Here is a 24537-nt window from a genome sequence, read left to right as displayed (position 1 = left end):
TTACTTTCAAATGGACTTAAATCGTTTAATAATAAGAGACCCATTGTCCGCTAGGGCCAGCAATTAGTAGCTTGAATCGTTAATTATTGAGTTACTTAAGTTGTACATGCAGTTTTTACAGGGCAACCTAAAATTGCTTTGATTTTTAGAGGTTGCTTTATTCAATTTACAAACTATTTAACAATATTCTTCCTGATTGATATATCTGATATTCATTTTTTTCAGTACTCAATATTCATTTCACAACACTTTTGTCGTGACCTTCACAATACAAATATATCCCCAGTCCACCGGTCCTGTGAATTTGATTTGAATTCTGTAAAATCCTTCAGGTGCAATTTCCGGAAATCCATCACCATTGGGGATACATTTCTCCATAAGGTAGTTACCCTGGGGAAATGGCGGTGTATAATCGTCCTCATATGCTGGTAAATTGGAACACGGACCCAGATTCGTTGTAACTATATCATTGTAATATTCCTTCATGAATTCTGGATGTGTCTGCAATGGTATAGTCCAGGGTATTGGTTTATAGTCACTTTCATCTCCTGTGTTACTGCGTTCAGCAGTCGCTTCAATCTAAAAAGAGGGAAGGGATAAGTCGAGATAGGACGATAGACCCTATTTAGATTGTCCTTCAATGATACCATAGTTGTTTCGTCCATAACATAGTTAAGATCGATTCCGATTGTCAAACCAAACTCGCCTCTTTTAATACGCTCCACTCGTCCTGACGTATTCAGTAGGGCCTCGTCTGAGGAATACGGGGTGAGGGAAACCAGCTCGTACTCCCAGTTGCGCTAAAAATTACATCCAAATGTTTGAAGCAATTTGATAAGGATACCTTACATACCTTTCCCGAGCAGTTACCAAGCAAGAGGATCACTACACAAAGTCCAACTAACAAAAAACGCGAATTAGAAAGCATTTTTAAATCACTTTACGGTCCACAATGTGAATTATGTGATCTTATATAGCGCAAAATATAACCCGAATCATTTGTCATTCCAATTACAATGTTCTGATTCATTATCGATGCGGTGCTAACAAGGGGAGCTCAGATACCATCGCGATTCACGTTTAATGAGATAATGGCACGCTCAGTGTAATGAGAAGGCAACATTTTTACATGCAACAATTCTGAAACCACATTCAGCTGATAACTTCAGTGAATTATCTATCAATGCTGAATAGAAGGAGGGAGGAAGAGAAAACCACTTGACATTTCCCAGTGATCCACATTGAAAAAAGCAATTGTAAAATGATGTGTTTGTGCCTACGTCAGTCATACCAATTGGCGGTTGTTTCTTCTCAATTTATTCTATAGTGTTCCTTTCAAGATCGGCACTTGAGTTTTCCCCCATAACTTTAGCTCTGCACTTAATTTAATTAAACGCTGCTGGCAGGCGTGTGAGTCCAGCCAACGCCAACGCAAAAGGTTTAAGAGAAAAAATTCCCTTTAAGGAGATATTTTTAATGCGCCGAATGGTAAATACCCTAGAGACTCTCCTTTAACCATTTGTTCCTCTCCGGGGAACTAGTAATGGAGCAGTTCCTTTAGAAATACTTCTTTGTTTTCCGATATTTCGGAATATTTCATTGTCGGAAAAACGTCAGCGAAGAGGTCGTCTCTGCCTTAAGGATGGTTTGCGTAACAGAGATCTGATCAATTTGGAAATACCCTCAACGAGGGTATTAAAATCAAATTATCGCGCTTCGAAGCGAATCAAAACGAAATAAGAGCAAGGGAGAATTATTAGCCCGACCACAAGCAGCACCACTTGTACCACTTACTGGACCGACTGGGCTGGAGTCCGATCTACCGACACGCTAATAAAAGCTCACTTGCAACTCCCCAGAGGCGTTCATTTAGCGGCCAAGAGTAGGCAGAATGGGAAGGGACGTTCCGATCTTGTACAACAAAGATGCGGATGACGACGAAGCGAAGTGATGTTGTCATAAATCTTTAACTTTGCCGCCCAATCTTCTCCTTGGTTTCTTGCTGCTGCTGCTGCTGCATAATGTTTTAGTACGTGCGGACAGTGCTTCGTACCCAAGAATGGACGGTGGTCATAACAAGTTGCGGTTGCAGAGGGAGCACTAGCCAAACGACTCTCAATCGTATCACTATCAAAATGCACAAGATTGCCGCAAACCCAATTTAAAACATGGCATCAGAACGATGACCGGCGCTGTCTTTACTTCTGTGTACCTTTCCTCCATCTCCATGAAACTCGCCGTGCAGGTTACCTTATCGTTCTTACCTGCTCTCATCATTCTTTTTCCTTTATATACCCTTACCAAAATGGTCATAATACATTTAATAAGAAGTTTATTCAAAGTGTATTTGGAGACTTGGAAAGTGTATCCACATTATGAAATTGCCCAACTAACCATTCAATTCATTGGAATGTTCGACAAGGGCCAGGCCAGCATATTCGGCTATTAGTAATTTATTGAATTGTTTAAATTATGGTGTGTTTCAATCGGTCTTTTTGTTGTTCTATCGCTCTCTTTGGTCATTTACTGCCACTTGCCACGCGTTTTTCGCCACCCACAAAGCGTGCTGAGAGATAAGAAATCGACATCAATGAAACTGGTAAAACCTACATACATATGCATATATAAATTGTTGCAGCAATTTATGAAACAAATGTTGAAACAACTCAATTAATTCAATTCGTCTATAGATCGAGCGTCGTATAAACTCTTTCAAATATATGTATTCAAAAGCAGAGCCCACGCATTTTTTTCGATGTTGGTGTCACTTAATTAACAGCGAATAAAAAATGAACGAACATCAAATGGGAAGTAATAAAGGCAGAACTAATTTTTAATCAAGCGCATCTGATCCATCAATCATTTAACAAATTCTACCCTTCCAATCGTACCTTAAAAATTCATATGAAAATATTTACGTATGTATGTACATATGTATGTATGGCATTTTAATGTCTATGACAAATCGGCTTATGTGTGGTCTTTTGGATACAGAGAGAATATTTAACTAAAACAGACTTAAGCCTGCTTTTGATAACTTTTTCAACTTGGCCATTTATATTAAAACAACCAAATTGGCGGTGGGGGATCTATACACAGTTCGTCGCCTGACATGACATCACTTTAAGTGACAGTCCAAAAGAAAAGTACAACAAAAGTTAAATTTTATCTTAATCCAATAAATTAATATTCGAATTCTTTTTAACAAATTCGGGAAATCGATTAACGTGATGAATTAAGAATAAGTTTTCACAACTTAGAATTGAATTTAGTCTCAATCATTTAAGGTCATTACTAGTTAATTTCGAAGATAGCTGCAGCTTGTTCTTATTTTTAATTACGAGTAAAATCAAATGCTTTAGTAAAATATTTAATCACAATATTTGATCACACATAAACCAAATTGAATTAAAGACTACTAAAGTCCGTTTTTCTAATTTCCTAGCAGAATAACACTTTGACGAATACTTGTATCGCCCACTGTGTGCTCTTGTTGCTGTGGTGGTGAGTTAGTTGTGTGTGTGTGTGTGTTATCTTATCTTAAAATCGAAATCGCTACTGTGCTTGAGCACGCACATGTACGTATGTATGTTTGTTTGTTTGTTTGTATGTATGTAAGTAGGTATACATACATATGTATGTGACTGTATGGCCAAATCATATTTAGAGCACTACTCACAAGTAGTAGTCTTTGGTAAGAGAAAAAAGAGACGTTATCAGGCAATTGTGGCAAAGTGTTTTAATTACCAAGTCATTAAGGTGGTGCTTGCTTCTGGCATTTCCTTCGTCTGATTACGTACATATGTACATACATATGTACGTACTTACTAGTAAATCAGAGCTCTTGCCTTTTCCTCCTCCTTTGCGGATTATAGTTAAACCCACCCATTAAGGAGATAAAGCTAATCAGTTGCAAAAATACTTGAACCGGGGGGAAACACATTGCAAACAACGACTAATTATAAATAGTTTTTAAACTGAATTGCTTTATTAATTTAGCAAATATTTAATTTCTTGACTATTTTTGTTTTCTTTTTGCTTTTGCAGTTTTGAAAATGAACAGTTTGGCCCGAGGGCCGAGGCCCTGTGTCTCTTTGTATTGTGGCCGTTTTTTGGAAAATTCGACAAGACGGCAAAGCCCCAGCCCAATACACGTTCCAATTAACAGTGCTACCACCAAGAAGAACAACAACAACAACAACATTTGGAGCATCGATACAACAACAAAAACAACAACAATTACTATAGCTGGCTGCACGTCGTCGTTCCTTGGAGGCACCACTATCGGTAGTACTTTGGGCCGCCCGCGCAGTGCGGCCGCCCAATCGTTTGCGTCTGCATGGAGTCAATGAGACGTAACGAGGCGAACACTAGCCACCACCCGAATAAGGTAAGAAGTTCCCACAAACTTTCATTTCACTCCACCCCACCATATCCCATAGAAAACTGGAGGGCGCACCAGCCCATCCCATGATAAGAGCCTAATTATTTTATTGTCATCTTTTTTATTTTTGTTTCTGTTTTATTTTTTATTTTGGGTCGTTTTTTTGCTTTTTTAAGTGGCCACTCGAACAGTTTGCAGTGCCGTTGTTGGGGCGATAACAACGGCGGGGCAGAAATATAGACCGATAATGAAACACAACAACTAAACTAGCAAAAAAAAAATTAAATAAAAAATGTACATTTATACACACATACATACAGATGCACATATTTGTGTGTATAGATTTGGTGTTGGTTTATTGAGCGGCAGTAGCTTAAATTTGTTTTGTAGTGAAGTCTGATTTATTGAGTTAACAGGGCGGCATATGCAATCACAATCACTTAAAGTTGTCTTTCTTGATTATTTATGAGCGAGGTTGAGTCATGCAAGCGTTTACCAACACTTGATATTTTGAAGTGGTTATGGATAGATTTACACAGAGACCATTCGATATGATGAATCCAGTAATATTTACAGTTGCAGATATGTACACTACATTCGTATGCATGTGAGTTCCATCTAATGAATAGTCAAGATCATCTTTCTTCAGCAATCGTGTTTTTTTAATACAAAGTTCTAAAAATATATATGTATTACTAGATTACGAACCTTTAAAAGAGGTTTCTTTTATCTTATTTATATATAAAAGTAATATGCGTAACCGTTATTATTGTATTCATGCTATCGTATGCCTACTGTATTAATTGCCTTACTCTCCTCTCTCTTTGCCGTTCTCGCTCTCAGTTGTGCGTATGTGTGCATGTGTATGCGTTCCGTTTTCGGTGGTTGCTTTTGGGACTCTTTTTCATTTGCCCTGTCTGCATGTTTGTGTGTGTGTTGGTGTTGGTGTGTGTGTGTTTCAGTTTTTTTTTTTTTCCTAGTTCAGTCTCATCTGCGTTGCCGCTCTGCCACCAAACGGGAATGAAAAAAGGACGCCGAAAAAGAAAATGAAAGGCTCTCGCAAAAAAAATAATTTTAAACATTTTTAAATATTCCCAAAATTACATAAAATACATATAAATAATTTAAAATGCTTAATATGGAATGGAAAGGAAGCTAGAGAAGGTATTAGGACAAATAGAGTATAGTGTCAGAAGAATTACCACCGCAACACCCCTTATCCACTTCTTTACTGCTTCTAATTTCTTTCCATTTAAATTTAAATTAAACATTTTGTGTTTCTTCTCTTCAAGGTGGCCCTGAATAGCAGCAACGTAGCAGCAACGGAAAGCAATATTAAGAATAATAAATTGTTAGCTAATATAAGTGCAGCGAACGCAACAGCAACAACAACAGCATCAGCAGCAACAACAACAACCACAGCGACGGCAACGGCAGCAGCAGCAGCAATAACAACAACGAATCAAACGTTGAATTATAATAACAAAGTGAAGGTAGCGAATAATCAGCAAAGCAACAACAACAACAACTCAATCAGGAAACATACGAATGCAAGTAAGTAAAATGGGAGAAAAAATAGACAAAATGAGAAGAAAATGCAATTTACATTCTAATAATTTGTTGTTGCCTTTTGAATTCTTTTTTTGTTATAGAATTAAGCAGTAAAGGAGCAGGAACAGGAGCATCAAATTCGCATTCCTCTTCATCATTATCATCCTCATCGAGTAGCTCCAATTCAAGCGAATCGAAGGATACAAATTTTGAATACGAGGACGAGTGGAACATTGGCGGAATACCAGAGTTGTTGGACGATCTAGACGCGGATATTGAAAAATCAGCAGCGCATTCGGTTACGGGTACTGGTACGGGATCGGGTTCGGGTGGTGGCAACCAAGCTACCTCGATAAATGCTAAACATCAGCAGGCATCAGCATCAGCAGGCAAGATCAGTGCATCATCCACATCCGCCTCAGGGACACACAAGACGCACAAGACTCAATTGCATAGCAACTTGTCGGCCACATCGCCAACCACAATTAAATTTACACGCCAACCCATACCCACCTCCCATTCAGGAGTTGCAGCAACGACAGCATCCACAGCATCATCATCATCGTCGTCATCATCATCTGCAGGAGCGACTGGGGCAGCATCTGCCAGTAGCTCAAGCAACCTGGTGGCTAAAGGATCTTCCTCCTCATCGTCGTCGTCTTCCTCGTCGTCGTCGTCGTCATCGTCATCATCGTCGTCCGGCAAGCACCATCACCATCACCATCATCACAGTAACAGCAACTCCAAAGGCTTTAAATCCGCTTTAGTAGCCCAATTGAATAGTCCAAGTTCTGTGAGCAATAACAATCACGTCCAGAGCGGCGGCGGCGGTGGAAGCAGCTCCTCCTCCTCGTCGTCCTCCTCCAAAGCTAGCACTTTGTCGTTATCGACATTCGCTGGTTTCTCCAAGGGAGGTAATCTGGTCTCCTCCTCATCAGCAACCGCAACAGGGACATCAAGTGGGCCGGGTCAGCAGCAGGCCGCCTCGAAATTCTCCGCTGGCGGCATGTCCTCGCAAACGGGCGGCAACACAAACACCAATAGCAGCAGCAGCAACAACAATAACAACAGCAGCAGCGGAGCATCTGGTGGATCTGGGTCTGGTTCAGCCGGTGGCAGTGGCAACTCTACCACCAATAGTAACAGCAACAACAACAATAGCACAGCGGGCAGCGGAGGAATTGGTGGTGGTCAAGTCGGTGGCCAGAGTTCACAAGGCGGCAGTAGCAGCAACAGCAGCTCCAGCTCCTCCAGTGGAAAATCGAACGCAAAAATGTCCATTGATCATCAGGCTACGCTCGACAAAGGTTTAAAAATGAAGATCAAACGCACTAAGCCGGGCACCAAGAGTTCCGAGGCCAAACACGAGATAGTGAAGGCCACCGATCAGCAGCAGAACGGTGCCTTGAGCGGCGGCGGCGGCGGCAACTCATCGGGTTCGTCCGTATCCGGGTCCGCTTCCAATGAGGATGGCGGAGGCGGCGCCGGCAACAATTCTTCGGGTGGTGGCTCCAATCAAGCGTCTTCCCTCTCATCCAGTAATTCCTCAAGCAGTGCTAGCAGCGGCAATTCATCTAACAGCAACAATAGTGGAAGCGGTGGCAACTCAGGTTCATCCGGCAGTGGGAGCAGCAGTAAAAAACATTTGAACAATGCTTGTTCTAGCAGTGGATCTGGTTCCTCATCATCCTCTTCGAGTGGTGGCGGCGGCGGCGGCGGAGGCAGTGGTCAGAATAGTACTGGCCACGGCAGCAGTTCCACCAGCAACTCCTCTAGCAGCACACAGTCCACACCCCAGGGCACCAAACGTGGCAGTTCTGGCCACAGACGAGAGAAGACAAAGGATAAGAACGCACATTCCAATCGCATGTCCGTGGACAAATCCGCAGCGGCCGCCTCGGCAGCCGGAGAAAAGGACACGCCGGAGAAAAACTCTTCGTCCGGCGCTTCTGCTGGATCGGCCTGCTCTTGCAGTGGGGAAGTGGGATCACCTTGCTCCCATCATGCTTGCATACGACGCGCCATCCACATGTCCACTTCCAATTCCAGCGGGGGCAGTGGCTCTAACGTGGTAAACTCCTCTGCCTCTGCCTCCATGTCGGCGGTGCCTCCGGGAGTGTTTACACCATCGGCTGGTTCACCGGCAGCTGTGGTGTCCGCCTCTCTATTGGCAGCCACAGCTGGTGGTGGGGCCTCTTCCTCCGTTAACTCCTCCAACTCGCAGTCTGGCAGCAGCGGAGCTGGCAGCTCTGGACCGAATGCTCCCGGGCCGCCGGGTAAGGAGTCCTCCATTAAAATTTCCTCACACATTGCTGCTCAATTGGCGGCGGCAGCCGCTTCCAACAGCTACTCTGGTGGTGGTGGTGGGCAAGGCAGCAACTCCAGCCAGAGCAGTTCCGGGGGCGGCGGCGGCGGTGGAAACAGCTCCGGCTCTGCGGACAACAAGGCAGCTGCCGCGGCCCAGGCAAAGCTTATGGCTCCCGGCATGATCTCAGCCACCATGCACCACACAATCTCAGTGCCAGCCGGTTCAGCTGGCGATGAGGATACTAAATCCCCGCCAGCCAAACGGGTAAAGCATGAGCAAGGCAATGGTTCATCTGGTGTCGGTGGATCCACTGCCAGTAACAAGGAAATGGTCGACATCTGCATTGGCACCTCGGTGGGCACCATTACCGAGCCCGACTGCCTGGGTCCCTGTGAGCCGGGCACGTCGGTCACCCTCGAGGGCATCGTTTGGCACGAGACTGAGGGCGGTGTTCTCGTCGTAAATGTGACGTGGCGTGGCAAAACCTACGTGGGCACCTTGCTCGATTGCACCCGACACGATTGGGCTCCTCCAAGGTGAGTTGGTGGTTTCCCCCTTCCGTCCCTTTTAGAATAGTTTAGTTGAATTTTAGAAGATTATTAATAAAGAGATGCCTTTGAATTTATAAGTTTTTAATTTTGTTTTCATCTTTTGTTCCAAATCCTTCTCCAATTGCCCATCCTTTGGCATGGGGTACAATTTGATTTAAAGCTTATTAATTTTATCCCATTACGTGTACAGATTCTAATTAATAGGATTATTCCGATTACAAATGATATTCATTTTTGTTTCGTTCTTTTTGCAGATTCTGTGATTCACCAACTGAAGAATTAGATTCTCGAACTCCGAAGGGACGCGGTAAGCGCGGACGCAGTGCGGGCTTAACGCCCGATCTGAGCAATTTCACCGAAACCAGAAGTTCGGTATGTATTCTCTACTCTCGGTTGGCGATTCCCTTTAACTGAATCTTTCATTTGTCCTATCTAGATTTACTTCTCCCATGCTCAGGTGCATTCGAAACTACGCAATGGCGCCACAAAGGGGCGTGGGGCGACGCGTAGTGCCTCGGGGAATGCGGCGGCGAATAATAACATTAACAGCGGCTCGTCGTCTGGCGGTGGCAATGGTGGTGGTGGTGGTGGTAATGGAGCCACGCCCAGTACATCACCCACTGCTTTTCTGCCGCCGCGTCCTGAGAAGCGTAAATCGAAAGATGAGGCCCCCTCGCCGCTTAATGGTGATGCTGGGGATGGAGCGGGCGGAGCCGGTGCCGGCGGAGTGGGGGGCGTCAATATGGTGAATGCCAGTGGAATTCCCATATCGGCCAGCGGCGGTGGCCTGGCCACACAGCCGCAGAGCCTGCTCAATCCGGTGACTGGACTCAATGTGCAAATCAACACAAAGAAATGTAAGACTGCCTCGCCCTGCGCGATCTCTCCGGTATTGCTCGAGTGTCCCGAGCAGGACTGTAGCAAGAAATACAAGCATGCCAATGGCCTGCGCTATCATCAGTCGCATGCCCATGGTGCTGGCGGCGGCGCCTCATCCATGGATGAGGATTCCATGCAAGCACCTGAAGAGCCAGCAACGCCGCCCTCTCCAGCAGCTGCAGTGCCAGTGGCGGCGGCGTCCGGAACATCGGCGGCGAGTGCGGCAACACCAGCAGTCACGCCCACCTCAGCACCACCCACCGCCATCAGCTCGGCGGTGACCAATGGAACGGTATCGGCGTCAGCGACAGTTACAACGACAGCGCCAACTGCTGTGTCCTCCTCTGCCACGACGGAAACGACAGCAGCCAGCTCAGCAATGTCAACTGCAGCGGGACCATCAACAACAGCTTCTCCGCCAGGAACGCCGATTACCACAACAGGAGGAGTAACTGCACCAGTAGCCGCAGAGGTTGTCACCCCAGTTTTACCCAATCTTCCATTGGCTGTCACACCAGCAACAGTAGGAACAGTCGCTCCAACGGCACCAGGCGTTCCGCCCTCAACATGCCAAACCCAACCACAGGCACCGCAGATGCTTACGCCCACAGGTAATCAACCGATAGCTGGTGGTAGCATCACCGCTGGCATTTCTGGCCAAGCTCTGTCTCAACATCAGCAGCAGTTGATGGGTGGTTTGCTTTCGGACCAGCAGCAGCAGGCCTTAATACAACAGGGAGCATGTAAGTTGATCCTGTCTAGTGTTGGATTCCACTGTTTAACTAAGCATTTCTTCTGCCTTCCTTTGTTTCTTCTTCAGTGAAAGCGGGCGTCTTGAGATTTGGTCAACCAGATACTGGTTCGTTGCATCCACAGGCACCGCAGCAGGCACAGCAAACGGGACCGGCGATAAATCCGCAGACACAACAGTCTCCGCCTCGACCAGAGGCACCAACTGGCTATGCCCAGCAGCAGGCTGGCATTAAGACTTCGCCTCCATTTGGAGCGGTGGCATCTGTTGCAGCCGCCAGCAAGCAGAAGAAGAATCGCAAGTCCCCTGGTCCGGGTGACTTCGATGGTCGAGTTTCTCGCGAGGATGTGCAGAGTCCGGCCTATAGTGATATATCGGACGATTCGACTCCGGTGGCCGAACAGGATCTGCTGGACAAGACAAACAAGCACATCGACCTGTTGGTCAAGAAACCGCCAGAGGTGGTGGGTGTGGTGCCCCAAACGCCCACATCCCAAATGCCTGGTCTGGGTGGCTATGGAATGTATCAATTCTATCCGGCAGCCCAGCCCCAAGCACCTCCTCCTCCCCAACAGCAGCCGCAGCAGTATTTGGTTCCAGATTCTGGAAAGCCGCCAGGTCTTCCGCCCAGTCTTGCCCAGGTACAGCAGCAGCAGCAACAACAACAACAGCAGCAGCAGCAACAACAACAACAACAACAACAATTGCAGCCTGGAGCTCCTCCACCAAATAGCCAATCCCAGCCACAACATTTACTTGGACCGCCTCCCAATCAACAGGCAGTTGCCGCCCATCTGGCAGACTACAGCAACAAGAACAAGGATCCGCCTCTGGATCTGATGACCAAACCATCTCCCGGACAACAGGTGGGCGCACACCAACAGCAGCAGCAGCAGCCAGGACAGCCGGATAACAATGGCAAGGAAAGCAGCTCAGTAGGAGGAGCACCACCACCGCCGCAAACATCCCAAGCGGGCAGTCAACCACCACCTGTGAATCTCAGTGCAGTGGCCGGTCCTCCGCCTGGATCCCTGCCACCCGGACTGGGAGGCCTTTCGGCACTTGGAGCAGCCGGCTTGGCTGGTCCAGGTCCAGGAAAGGGAATACCCCACTTTTATCCATTCAAGTAAGTCAAGTGTAATCCCAGAATATAATATGAACTTGAACTAATCTTTTTCGAATCATTTTCAGCTTTATTTCGTCTAGCTATCCGTACAATGTGGATCCCAATTTCGGACCCGTTTCCATAGTTGCTTCCGAGGAGGCGGCCAAATTGGGCAGTCATCCGGGAATGCCACCTAGCTCACAAGCCCAACAGCAACAACTAGCTGGAGTTAGCATCAAGGAGGAGCGTCTGAAGGAGAGTCCCAGTCCGCATGAGAACCCCAAACACATGCCGCCGCAGCAGCAAGTAAGTGTCCGCACTATGACTCATTTCATTTCCCATTATTTATGGAACTATGTCCTTTTCAGCTTCTGGCCAATAAACTTATTAAGCAAGAACCGATGGTTAAACAGGAGATCAAACAGGAGCACAACTCGAATCCTGGCCAGCAGCATCAGCCGCCGTCTGTGCAATCTCAGCAACAGCAGCCACAGGGACCGCCACCTCAACCCCAGCAACCTCATGCTCTGCATCCGAAAGATTTACAGGCATTGGGAGCTTATCCCAGCATTTATCAGAGGCATCCAATGAGTCTGGCGGCGGCACGCGAGGAGGAGCTAAGAAGGTAAGTCGAACGAAAGAATCTCAAGCTATATAGCGATATTAGTTCCCATCTTTCTATGGGATAGTAATCAAAATAATATTATTTAATTCTAAATCCACAAACTGTCTCAGGGGTTTTATCATTCGAATATCCCTAACGTCTTTAACTTACTTTGTTTTATGTAAGACTGTCCCATACACATTTAAGGATCATTTTTTCACTTTTGAATAACTTTCCTTAATTTGGTCGAATTCGATTTGTGTTTCTATTGCTAAAAATTAATAATAATAAGGGAATGGCTTTAATAGGCATGTAGTATATTTTGTAAATACTAATTTTAATACAAAATTTGATCACAAGATGCAATCGTCCTTCCGACCAAACAATACCTCGAATTTGAAAGGCACACTAGGATTAATATGGTTTCTTTGTTTAAGTCAATATATTTTTTAAATCAGTATAATTTTAATGAACCGTAAATAATGTCGATAGCTGATCAGAAACTTCCAATATCTGAACAAAAAACCATATTTCTGTAATAGTTGTTAATGTCAACATTTTTGCCCAAATTTTTGAGATTCATAGGTTTAAGGCAGGCATATCACGAAAAGAAAATGAATCTCTCCCAGCTTAAGGGGGGAGCCTGCTTTAGGAGGCCTAAAAAAGGCAGTTTTTCGTTTTTTTTTTTTAGGATAGAAAAAAACAAGCAAATGTAATGAAATTTTTACATCATTTTATTACATATTTAACTTACAAAAAACATTTTTTAAAATTTAAAATATCGAAATACAGCCCACTTTCATCTACTTTTGTGCACCACCGCGCATTGAAGTGTCCAATGGGCGGGCAAAATGTAGCTCGCAGTTTTTGTCTGAGACAAAAAAATCAAACGGATAATTAATTTTCATTAGTCCTTCTTCTATGTGAACCTAACAAAACCCGAAAAAACGCGAAAATCCAAACTTTTTTTTAGATTTGAAAAAAAAGTTGAATTTTTCACCAAAAAACCTAACTTTAATTTACTAAAAAAATAGCTTAGAATTTTTTTTTAAAGGTTCACAGAGGAGGTAATAAGATACTGAATCTAATAAGCTTTGGTTTTTTACGATTGGTTGAATACTTTTTTTTTAATTTTGCCCACCAATCCCAAAAATGAAAACTCGAGAGAACGCGCTGCTTTAAAGTTTACGAACGCTCGTATACCTGCTGCTTTGTACCTGCCGCCCGACTGCTTTTAGTGCTGTATCTTCGAAAATAATTCGAATTGTCTTTCCAAAATTGACAGACATATTCTTAGATATATTAGGAACAGATTTAAGCAATAAAAAAAATTCGATTTTTTGAGCCTCCTAAAGCAGGCTCCCCCCTAAACTATCGTTCAGTTCTCCATAAATATACATAACGGACAGATGCAATAAAGCAGTTCAAAAATTAAATCATTTATTTGAAAAAAAATTTGGAAAATTACATTTAACTTTAATTTAAGTGGTTATGGTCTCAATGATAAATAAAAGCCAACAAAATTGTCAATTAAATTTAAATTTTATAATTATTCATTATATTTTTAAATTAATATATATATTTGTGAAATATACAGTAGCTATAATTGATACTAATAATTATAATTTTTGTTTCGTTTTGTGTTTTAGATACTACATGTTTTCGGATCAGCATCGTCGTCAGAATCAAGCGGCAGCTGCTGCTGCCAGTGCGGCAGGTGGTCCTGGTGGCGGACTGCAGCCACATCCGGGAATGATGCACAAGGACGACCAGCAATCGCAGCAGCAGCAGGCCCAGCAACAGGCTCAGCAGCAGGCACAACAGCAGCAACAACTTTCCATTGCCCAGCAGCAGCAGCAAGTACTGCAGCAACATCACCAGCATCTTCAGCAACAACATCAGCAACAGCAGCAACAACAACAACAGCAACAGCAGCAGCAACAACAGCAGCAGCAGCAGCAACAGCAGCAGCAACAACAACAGCAGCAACAGAAGCTAAAGCAGTCACAACAGCAGCAGAATCAGTCGGGTCCGGGAAGTAATAAGGCCACCAATTTGACCAAGGATTCGCCCAAGCAAAAGCAAAACTCCAACGAAGAGGAGCAACAGCTTAAGGTGAAACAGGAGGGACAGAAGCCCACAATGGAAACCCAGGGACCGCCTCCACCACCCACGTCGCAATACTTTTTGCATCCCTCGTATATTTCGCCCGCCCCATTCGGCTTTGATCCGAATCATCCCATGTATCGGAATGTTTTAATGTCGGCCGCAGGACCATACAATGCTCCGCCCTACCATCTGCCTATTCCACGGTACCATGCACCCGAGGATCTGTCCCGGAATACGGGCACCAAGGCACTGGATGCACTGCATCATGCGGCTAGCCAATACTATACCACGCACAAAATCCACGAGCTTAGTGAGCGAGCTCTCAAGTCGCCCACCAGCGGCAGCGGCCCCGTCAAGGTGAGCGTCAGCAGTCCCAGCTTAGGACCACCACAGCCAGGAGGAGGCGGTGGACCAGGCGGCGGGCCATCTAACAGTGGCCCCGGGTCCGGTCCAAACGTACTCATGGGCGGTGGTAATGGACCAAATCAGAGCGGTTCAAATCCTGGGTCTGCAGGCGGAGGACCGCTGAATCTACAGCCACCTCCAGGAGGATTGGGCTCGGGTGGGGCCAGCAACAAACCCGATCTGGCCGGCCAGAAGCCCCACGGTGTGTCGACGGTACCAGCGCTGGACGCCCACAAGCAACCATTATCAAGTAGTGGTGGGCCAGGCGCACCAGGCGGCGGGCCACCCGGTAATGGATCCGGCGTGCCCGGAGGAGTTGGCGGTGTCGGCGGCGTGGGCGCTGGCAATGGAGCGGCTGGCGGGGTTCAAGGTGCCGGTGCCGCCGACTCCCGAAGTCCGCCGCCTCAGCGACATGTGCACACACATCACCATACCCACGTGGGACTCGGTTATCCCATGTATCCGGCACCCTATGGAGGTAATTAGTGCATGCCACCAACATGCTACCAACTGATGCAACTGGCTAACCCAACCCACTTGTTTGTTTCCGTTTCCATTGCAGCGGCCGTTTTGGCTAGCCAGCAGGCGGCTGCTGTAGCTGTGATAAATCCATTTCCGCCGGGACCGTCAAAATGAGAACCACTGAATGGCAGCAACGAGAAGAAGGCCTACAATGTGAAGAACAACTAGAAGATCTATTTTTTAATTGTTATCCACTTCCCTCCCTCTCTCTCTTGCTTTGCGTGTCTCAAGTGAATCAAAAGATGGCGAAGACGACAATGATGATGATGATGAAGATGATGAAGATGATGATGATGATGATGATGATATGGAGGAGTTAACCGAGAATGATCCGAATCGAGAATCGACTATTTATATCTATAAGTATTTTTTGTATGTTTCGTTTAACGTGTTAACTATAAACAAAAAGGAAAAAACAAAGGAAAACAATTAGATTTTAAATTATTATTATTATTATTATTATTACAACTATTACCACATAAAAAACACAACAAAACCTAAATTAACTATATACATACATAAAAAATTATACATATAAAGATGATATATAGATTACCTATATTTATACATACATATATTATATCATACGAGAGAGGCGTGAATCGAACATGAACAAACAAACAAAACTACAAAACCGAAAACAAAAACAAAACTCGATTTCTTTGTAAATGGCAAAATATGAATAATCTGAATATTGTTTAATGATTTATTAACAGATTAAATGATAAACTATATATATATACATATATATATATACTTACACCTACAAGTAGATATTACTTAGCATTTAGAGTGCGTTGTCGTAAATGTGTGCGTGTATTTGTATTCATTAGTATCCTGAACTGTGTTGCGAATGGAGCTGCGCGAAGATTTGCATCTAAAAGACAAATGGGCGCGCTGCCCATTCATCGTTCTAATAAACACTTATATATATAATGACATATATAAATCTCTAAACATATATACGTATGTGTATATATATATGCAAACATTTATATATACATATATATACCTATACATATTTGTAACTATGTGTGTACTATTCGTATTTGGTAGTTTTTTAACAATAAGTTGTAAGTTCTTCTTTATGGATTCTTAAATTTAAACACACAAACAATACAAGCAAAAGCAAAAACAACAACAAACAAATGTTTCTAAGCATCATATTGTACTCTAAATATTTATAATATATATATATATATGAATATGCGATATATATATATATATATGATATGATGATATATATATATATATACGTGTATATGATACAATTTATCTATGTGAATGTGGATGTGTGTAGAGTGTAGTTAAAACTAGCCGCTTCAAATAGACTACACGCGTGATTTACTGGCACTTAATGTTTTTCCTAGCCCTAAGAATAACCTCACCCAATCCCAAGCCTCCACTTTCCACGTAAAGTTGAGAATCCTCCCACACCACCCAAAATTCTTTAGAATTTATACACATATATATAAAAACTCGTATATATATATATATATAAATGAAATAAAAACAAAAACAAAGTATTGACTGTAAATATAAATTGCAATTGACTCTCTTTTTGTATTGTAAATTAGTTGAAGTTCTTATTTATTAATCGATTGCTTGATTGATTTAGTGCAGTGGATTGATTAATGCATATGATGTAGTTAGTAGTAGTTAAACCTGCTACTACTTATTCCTACATAAAATTTGACAAATTTCAAATATAATCAATTATGTCTTCAATGTGTAGCAACAAACAAATTTTGTATGTGTATAATGCGATCGAACAGTACGGTGGATAGCAACAATCATTGCACGATCAATCTATATATATATATATATTAAATCACCGTATCGATCAATTCGAAAACGATATAAGGATGACACGAGGTCTTTGTCTTATATAGGATTGGTACAAGCAGACTTTTTAAAAAATTAAACATATATTGTATTTTAGAATCACACAGACACAGGCGAATCCCTTCAATTTAATGGCATTCTAAAACAATGAAATTGTATCTAATCAGAACAAAAGAAATTATATGAAATCAAACAAACACATTAATAACAAATTATTACATATTATGAACGAAATACAATTAAAAACAAAGAACAAACAAAAGCAAAAACAAATACAAAATTAGTGGCTAAGAAATTGAGAAATCATGAAAATATAGTACACATATTTAAAGTATACAGAAAAAACAAAACCAACAAATTATAAAACAAAATCAGCTTTAGATGTGAATAAAACAGAAATGTAATTACAAAAAAAAACCTATTTGATTGCTTCTTTAGGATAGGTCAACTGGGTTTAATGTGTGATGAGATCTATAAAGGGAGTGATCCAGAATCACAATTATTATGGGCGTTATTTTTACTTCCAGCATATCCTTTTACTTCAAGGACATACTGTTAGCATTTCAAAAGTATTTTTAGCAATATGCGACAACATTTCAGATAATCAAATGTTTGTTTTATTAAAAAAAAAGGACTCCCCGACGTACCGATTCTATTAAAATGATTAGGATGTGAGTTACGCTACTATAAAACATATAGGAAAATAAGGAAAAATGTTTGTTTTTAAATAGTTTCATTTTAATATCATGAGTAGTTATAAAATGTATGAATGTCCTTAGCTTTGCCTATCGATAATTCTTAACCTATGCACTGCCCATTGGAATGATGAAACTGATATAGTCCGCTGTGGCTCCCCATGCAGCACGATTTGTCTGAAAGATAATAATCCAACCGATGAGTGCTATGAGCCATAACAACGTGCCCAGTGCGGAATATATGACATCTGCAAATATACATATATGATGTGCTTATTATTAAAACTATTAATTTGCGATTTGTATCTTAGCTTACATCGTTTAATTTGGCTCTGTTCCGGGTAAGCAGGTTTACGAAACGCCTCCTCGAAGAACCAGCACACATTTATGGCCCAAATAAAAGGCAAGAAAGCAAACCCAGCTTTAAAAAGAAAACAATAGAAATGTAAGAAGGGATTACAAAGCTCATACGTTTTTGTTTGGGCATGGCTGACTTACTTCGAAAATATGTACGACAGAGTTCCAGCTTTCGGGGATTGGGTGCTTTGGAGATGTCCATTGTTTATAATTTTTCTGTCTATGTAGTTGCTACCGGCAAAGGTTGGTTTTGCCAGTTAAATTCTGTATTTAATATTTGCAGTAAATTAAATCATTTGTTGATAATTATTTACTTCTGTTGTTCACGATTTTAGTGTTGACTAAACGACAACTGTGACAGTGTTGTTAATGAGACAATTGTTTGTCATAGATCGTTGCCAGAGTGCAGCAAATAAATGCTGCACCATTTGAACGTTGCCAGAATATGAAACATTCATTTTTCGTACTATCAATTATTCGATGTTTTCAAGCAAAACATCGAATTAACGTATTTTTTTGTTCAAATTTCAATGCAACAAGGCTGATAAAAGTTAAAATTAATGTTACAATTATTTTACTGTTATTCATTGGTTAATAAAGTTTCAATAATTACAATAACACATATAAAATGAGAAAATAATAAGGACGTCTTTTAGTATTTTCCGCATTTACCAAAAATTTAATTGTTACATATATGTTATAAAACAGAGTCACATTCTTTTGTAAGTTTCATAGTCTCCAAATGATAATACCACATAGAAGTAACTCGAAATCACCTTACTATTAAAAGGTTTCTCCATCGCATATAAAAAAGGTGTCCAAACTTAAAAAATGTGCACAGCTAGAGGTGCACAAAGAAAACATCGATAGTCGTTTACATACAAAAATGAAAACATCGATACATTGAAAATAAAATCGATGCTTTCTCCATCTCTAGTTTAAAAGTGACGCCAAATTTCAATTTTCAACGAAATATTAAAAGTGTTAAATAAGGGAATTTAAATACAAATCATTTGAATTATGGCTGACATGGACGACCTGGACATCCTGTCCAATGCCGAATTAAGAGCCAAGATGGTGTCCCAGGGCTTACCCAACATTCCTGTGACGGACAGCAGCCGAAAAGTTTTGGTCAAGCGTTTGCGCGCGTCTTTAAGTGGCGTGGCGCCTGGATCGCCATCATCAGCTGCAGCCAGTCCGAAGAAGTCCTCCAACCGGCGTGACACAATGCAGCCAGCGTCCAGTTCAGTTGCCCCAGTAACTGCACCCAAAGCACGCCGCACGTTGGCGGTGGCCACACCTACTAAGGAACCCAAAGAGATTGAGCGTCCCAACCGCATGGCAGAGGAGAAAATCAAGCAACCTGCTTCACTTGTTCCCATACAGACGCGCCGCAAATCCAACACCAACACGGCACCTCCTAGCCTAGAGCACCGAGAAGTGGCCAAAAAGCCAGAGACCATAGTGGAAGAATCACAGCCACCGAAGCGGAATATTCAGCACGAGAAAACTTTGGAGGTCAACTCTCTGATTGTGCTAGAGTCCGATGACGAGGAGGACGAGGAAATGCTGAAGGCAGCCGCCAAGGCTGAACAGGAGTTTCAGCGTAGCCAAAAGACTAAATTGTCGACAACAACAACCAAAACCCACGAGTACATCAGCAGTAGCCAGGCTGTGGAACCACCACGTCCACGGCAATACGAGCCAGTTGTGCCGAGTCGAGCTCCAATTGCAGCTCCTGCACCTGTTCAGAGTCGGGCTCCAGCCCCCGCTCCAGTCACTTCCCCGTCTGCGATTGGGACCGGCGGCAGCAGCTCTTATGATTATCTGAATACCCAAAGCGGTCGCTATAGCAGCTACACCAGTTCGTCAGCCCAAGGCTATGGGAGTGCCAAGACTAATCCCAGCTCTGTCACAACAAGCTATCGCCATTCACCAGCTGCCCACTTGTACCCGAATCAATTGAGTGATGATAATGAAGATGAGGAGGAGGTGTCTCAGTACGAGAGCACGTTCGCTCGAAATTTGGCTCGGTTGAGAGCGGAGAAAATTGGCGATCGCAGCAGCCCCTATACCAGACGCACTGTGGCCGGAACTGCCTCATCTAATGTTGGCTACGAACCACGAGCACGCCGTTCCCTACGGCCCGAGGGCACAAGTGTGTCAGTGGCCTTTTTCAACTGGATAAATAGCTTGGATCAGAAATACGGGTTGAAGTCGAAGCTATTCGTATTGGTTGTCATTCTAATTCTGATTGGCGTATATAATTTATTTTACTGAAAACATCATTTAGACTAAACATAATAACGTTCCTGAGGAAACCTTTGAAATATTGAAAACAATTACGTATTGATATTGAAAACAATTTATAATTTATGTTGTCATCTTGCATGTAAATGATTGCTCATGTCTAGCGTCACTTTTTTTTGTTTTGTAAACAATTCAGTTCAGTTGTAGTTCCCTGTGCCAGATTGTTATTAGGCCCTGTTTATGATGAATTTATTGTGAATGTAAGCATTTTCGAATATTGTTAAGATGAGTGTGTGCTAGGTTCGAATAAAAAAAAAAAGAAAAAACACAACTAACTAACCCAAAGTATTTCAAGCAGGTGTTTACCAGCCAGAGAGCCAGACAGAATCCCGGGCTAATGATAGAAAAGTATTTGGAATGCGTGTACAACACTTGTCGGCATGGCCAATGACCAAACGAGGATGAGGAGAAGGAGGAGGAGGATGCGGAGCAGGCGGAGTTGAAATGTGGCAAACTTTGTTTTTGCGAGAACAATTAATAAGAATTTTACAAGTGGTACTAAGCAGCGAGGGGGGAATGCAAGGGGCGGAGGGGACAGAGGGAGGGTAGCTGCAGTTTAATTTTATTAACTGGAAATCGCACTTGGCCGCCTTTGTGTTTTCCTAAGGAAATTTTAACCATATTTAGTTGGAACAAGTGCCAAGTAAAACTAAACCGGATCCGGCTGTCTCACTTGCATGCCACTTGCAACAGCAGCAGCAATAAGTTATGAAAATTGCAAAAAACTGCAGCCACATCAACTCAGGGGAAATGCTCTAGCCGCCAGTCGCCGATGATGATGAATTCCGCAAATGCATGGACAAGAGTCAAGTCAGCAGCAGCAGCAGCAGCCGGCAGATTCCTTGAAAACAAAGCCAAAGCCCATACCCATACCCATACCCATACAATATATCGTGTGGCTAATAAATACGCCGCGCATTGCAAGTTGCTCTTAATGAAATTAACTTCCAGGAATTACTTACATGGAGACGACAGCAACAACAACAACAACCCCAACCCAGACTAGAGAGCTTGTCGCTTGCCTGAATGTATTCCCATTCTCCATACCTCTTGGCCGGGTCTGAACAATTGGTTAAGCAAATGCAACAAGCCATTGGCCATGGAAATTAAATGGAAGCCTGCAAAAGCTTCACGCGATGTTATCCCCCACCAACCCGAAAGCCAACCCGATAATAGAGTCGTAGATGCGCCCTGAACTGCTGCACCCACCGAGAACTCAAGTGTGACATTCGCTGGAATATGATTTTATGGCCTCTCATTTGCTTGCCAAAGTCCAACACACAATCCCTTTGTCCACATCACGTACGCACGCATCCAGTCCAGCCATGTAAAATGTGAGTCAGCCTCCCCCGCCCGCCCGCTCACAGCACACACAGCTCCTCCAGGAGCAGGGAGAGTGCCAAACTACTTCCTTGTTTGTGCCAATTAAAGTCGTGGCCACGTTGTGGAATCATTTGTTAGGCAACATTTGGAATAATTCACGCGCAAATTGCTCGGACTTGCGAAAAACTATTGCAACATTCCTCAGCAAATTTTACGATAATGCATTGCCAACATTTGTTGACAAACACCATCGAACGAAACCACCGAACCACATCGAATCACTGAGCCACCACCACCAGAAGCAGCAGCAGCAACAACAAAAACACAGCATCAAATCAAATGATATCAAATGGGTTCTCTTTGCTGGCCCGAAGCCATGCGAACGAAAATGTGCATTGTGCTCCACATCGATAAATCAGTCAACTAATTGTTCAACTCGACTGGAAGGTTAGTATCTATCCCCCCCCACTCCCCACCCCAACAGCTCTCGAAATGTGAGAACCGACCAAAGCATGTATTTTGTAATAAATTAATTCCTACCTAGTTCCTGGTGACTACTTTCCCCATGAACTTTGCCCAACCACGCGGAGTAAAGTCCTTTTGACCGGGAAAACAAGTATACAAATTATCCTTTTGAAACAAATTGTTTATTCTGCATAGGACATCTGAGATTTGTTAGATATTTATATTTACTTTTTTAGTTCTGTTTTTTCAAAGGTCAACTTCAAAAGGGACAATTATTTTATGCACTATCAAGATATTATGATTTGGATATGTCTTTACGCCTTGGCTGTCATTTTTAGACTATGCAAAGAGCAAAGATTCATTTCTCTTTTTACTGCGACATGACTCAAAACCTTTATATTAATGGCAATTTTCAATTGCCATCAAGTGATGACTATACAAAACTTCTATTTGAACAAAAAAGTTAAAAAAGCAAAGTCAATATTTCGAAGGTGTAAACATAAATATATGTATTTCGGCTATTGGAACGGTAGTTGATATTATTAACCTTTAAAATTTATAAGGAACAAAGTTTCCATTTAAAAAAAACGATGCTAAAGTTACACACATTTCAAATGTTTGTCAATCTTTCGAAAATAAACGCTCTTTAAATCTTTAAGAAATCGCTTCCTGCTACTTATTATTACAGTTATATCTTGGCAAAAGGCATTTCTTTGTTCAAAAACACTCTTCAAATCTAATTTGCCTTTCGTATTTAATGTCAATTTGCCAACAAACCCAAATGATACGGCAATGATGACATCAAGTAGTATTCTTATCAGGACAACAGAATATTTACAAAAGGGAAATATGCTTAACAGAAAAATGGTTCCACAATTGGAAAATCAAAGTCAATTAACAAAAGTTTGTACAAGCAACATAAAATTTATGAAGAAAAAACTAAAAACTCACATTAATCAACAGTGATATCAGTGAAAGTGATTTATATAAGTATGTTGGAGGTAATCTTGATGAAATGTTAACTGGGAAGACAATAAACCAGAGCACCGGGGCTAATTTGGACTGCGTCAAAGTTTGTATAAGTGGAAAAACGTTTTATCTAAGCTATATGATATAGTCAACCGACATTGATCAAATTGGGCCCAGTTATAGGTGTAAGAATCTCCCAATATTAAATTTCACGACAATACCTTAGAAAATAGCAAAGTTATTGAGAAAAGTCACATTTCGTGACTTTGTCATTTGTATGGAAGCTTTATGATATAGTGATCCGATCCGGCTGAATCCATTATATGTATACAACCTGTGCAGTATATACAAGCCTACATGCAATATTTTAACTCTAGGAGGAGTTTGCGTTGATTCAGACGGACGGACCGACAATCGGACATGGCTATATGAACTCGTCTCGTCATGATCAAGAATATATGTATATACTTTATATGGTCGAAGATGCTTCCTTCTATGCGTTGCACACTTTTGACCAAAATTAATATACCCTTTTTGCAAGGGTATAAAAAAACTAAGAAATACTTATTAGTAGACATATCCAGTGTTTGCATTTGCTGCTACATAGCAGCAATTTCAATAAAAATATTGCTCTGCTCCTGCTACTGCTCTGATTTCGAAGGGCTACGTAGTATAGCAGAGAGCACAAACGGAAAACGATTGCTCTTCTGCTCTGCTCCGTAGCATACATCGTCGGAGCACATATCTCTCAATCCGGAGTTTTTATACCCTTGCAAAAAGGGTATATTAATTTTGGTCAAAAGTGTGCAACGCATAGAAGGAAGCATCTCCGATCATATAAAGTATATATATTCTTGATCAGCACGACGAGACGAGTTCATATAGCCATGTCCGTCCGTCCGTCCGTCTGGATCAACGCAAACTCCTCCTAGACCGAAAGAGCTACAGAGCTGAAATTTTGCATGTAAGCTTGTATATACTGCAGGCGATGTAAATCTCGGATTCAGCCGGATCGGGACCACTATATCATATAGCTCCCATACAAATGACAAAGTCACGAACAGTGACTTTTCTTAATAACTTCGTTGAGCTATTGTCATGAAATTTAATATTGGTGAGTGAATTACACATATAATCGACTGTGGCAAATTTGATTAAGATCGGCTGACTATATCATATAGCTCCCATAGGAACGATCTTTCGAAAACAGTGACTTTTGTCAATAACTTCGTTACTTTTGACGCGATTGCTTTCAAATTAAACATTTGTTAGTTTAATATATCTGTTAATGACTGTGCCGAATTTGATAAAGATCGGTTCACTATATCATATAGCTCCCATAGGAACGATCGGTGGAAAACAATGACTTTGATCAATATCTTCGTTCTTTCCTACGCTAAGATT

General features: G+C 42.3%; 4 protein-coding genes across 5 annotated transcripts; 2 read left to right on the top strand and 2 right to left on the bottom strand.

Annotated features, from left to right (window-relative positions):
- Positions 1 to 137: 137 nt before the first annotated feature.
- LOC6652411 lies at positions 138 to 943 on the bottom strand. The gene is made up of 3 exons (XM_023181175.2): positions 854 to 943; positions 648 to 800; positions 138 to 579 (listed from the first exon to the last, which is right to left on the bottom strand). Exons 1-3 carry the CDS (start codon positions 926 to 928, stop codon positions 241 to 243), a joined length of 567 nt encoding a protein of 188 aa, XP_023036943.2. The 5' UTR covers positions 929 to 943; the 3' UTR covers positions 138 to 240.
- A 3108-nt stretch (positions 944 to 4051) lies between these two features.
- On the top strand, positions 4052 to 15556 carry LOC6652492 (mucin-19). 2 transcript variants are annotated; one of them, XM_023181173.2, is made up of 10 exons: positions 4052 to 4390; positions 5677 to 5938; positions 6037 to 8779; positions 9049 to 9166; positions 9231 to 10416; positions 10494 to 11550; positions 11616 to 11835; positions 11898 to 12154; positions 13783 to 15125; positions 15210 to 15556. In XM_023181173.2, the coding sequence occupies exons 1-10, from the start codon at positions 4340 to 4342 to the stop codon at positions 15281 to 15283; spliced, it is 7311 nt and encodes a 2436-aa protein (XP_023036941.1). In that variant the 5' UTR covers positions 4052 to 4339; the 3' UTR covers positions 15284 to 15556. The 2 variants fall into 2 exon arrangements, with proteins under 2 accessions (XP_023036941.1, XP_023036942.1); XM_023181174.2 differs by lacking the exon at positions 4052 to 4390 and adding an exon at positions 5474 to 5548.
- Positions 15557 to 17730: 2174 nt separating this feature from the next.
- On the bottom strand, positions 17731 to 18435 carry LOC6652493 (gamma-secretase subunit pen-2). Its single transcript, XM_002074736.4, has 3 exons — positions 18208 to 18435; positions 18026 to 18130; positions 17731 to 17957 (listed from the first exon to the last, which is right to left on the bottom strand). The coding sequence occupies exons 1-3, from the start codon at positions 18266 to 18268 to the stop codon at positions 17818 to 17820; spliced, it is 306 nt and encodes a 101-aa protein (XP_002074772.1). The 5' UTR covers positions 18269 to 18435; the 3' UTR covers positions 17731 to 17817.
- Positions 18436 to 19003: 568 nt separating this feature from the next.
- Positions 19004 to 20647, top strand: LOC6652494 (otefin). The gene has a single exon (XM_002074737.4). It carries the CDS (start codon positions 19087 to 19089, stop codon positions 20344 to 20346), a length of 1260 nt encoding a protein of 419 aa, XP_002074773.2. The 5' UTR covers positions 19004 to 19086; the 3' UTR covers positions 20347 to 20647.
- The last annotated feature ends 3890 nt before the right edge of the window (positions 20648 to 24537 follow it).

This window comes from Drosophila willistoni (assembly GCF_018902025.1).
Source record: "Drosophila willistoni isolate 14030-0811.24 chromosome 2L unlocalized genomic scaffold, UCI_dwil_1.1 Seg168, whole genome shotgun sequence".
Classification (NCBI taxonomy): Eukaryota; Metazoa; Arthropoda; class Insecta; order Diptera; family Drosophilidae; genus Drosophila; species Drosophila willistoni.
The sequence above is the reverse complement of the archived record's forward strand: the minus strand, read 5'-3'. Positions and strand labels throughout refer to the sequence as shown.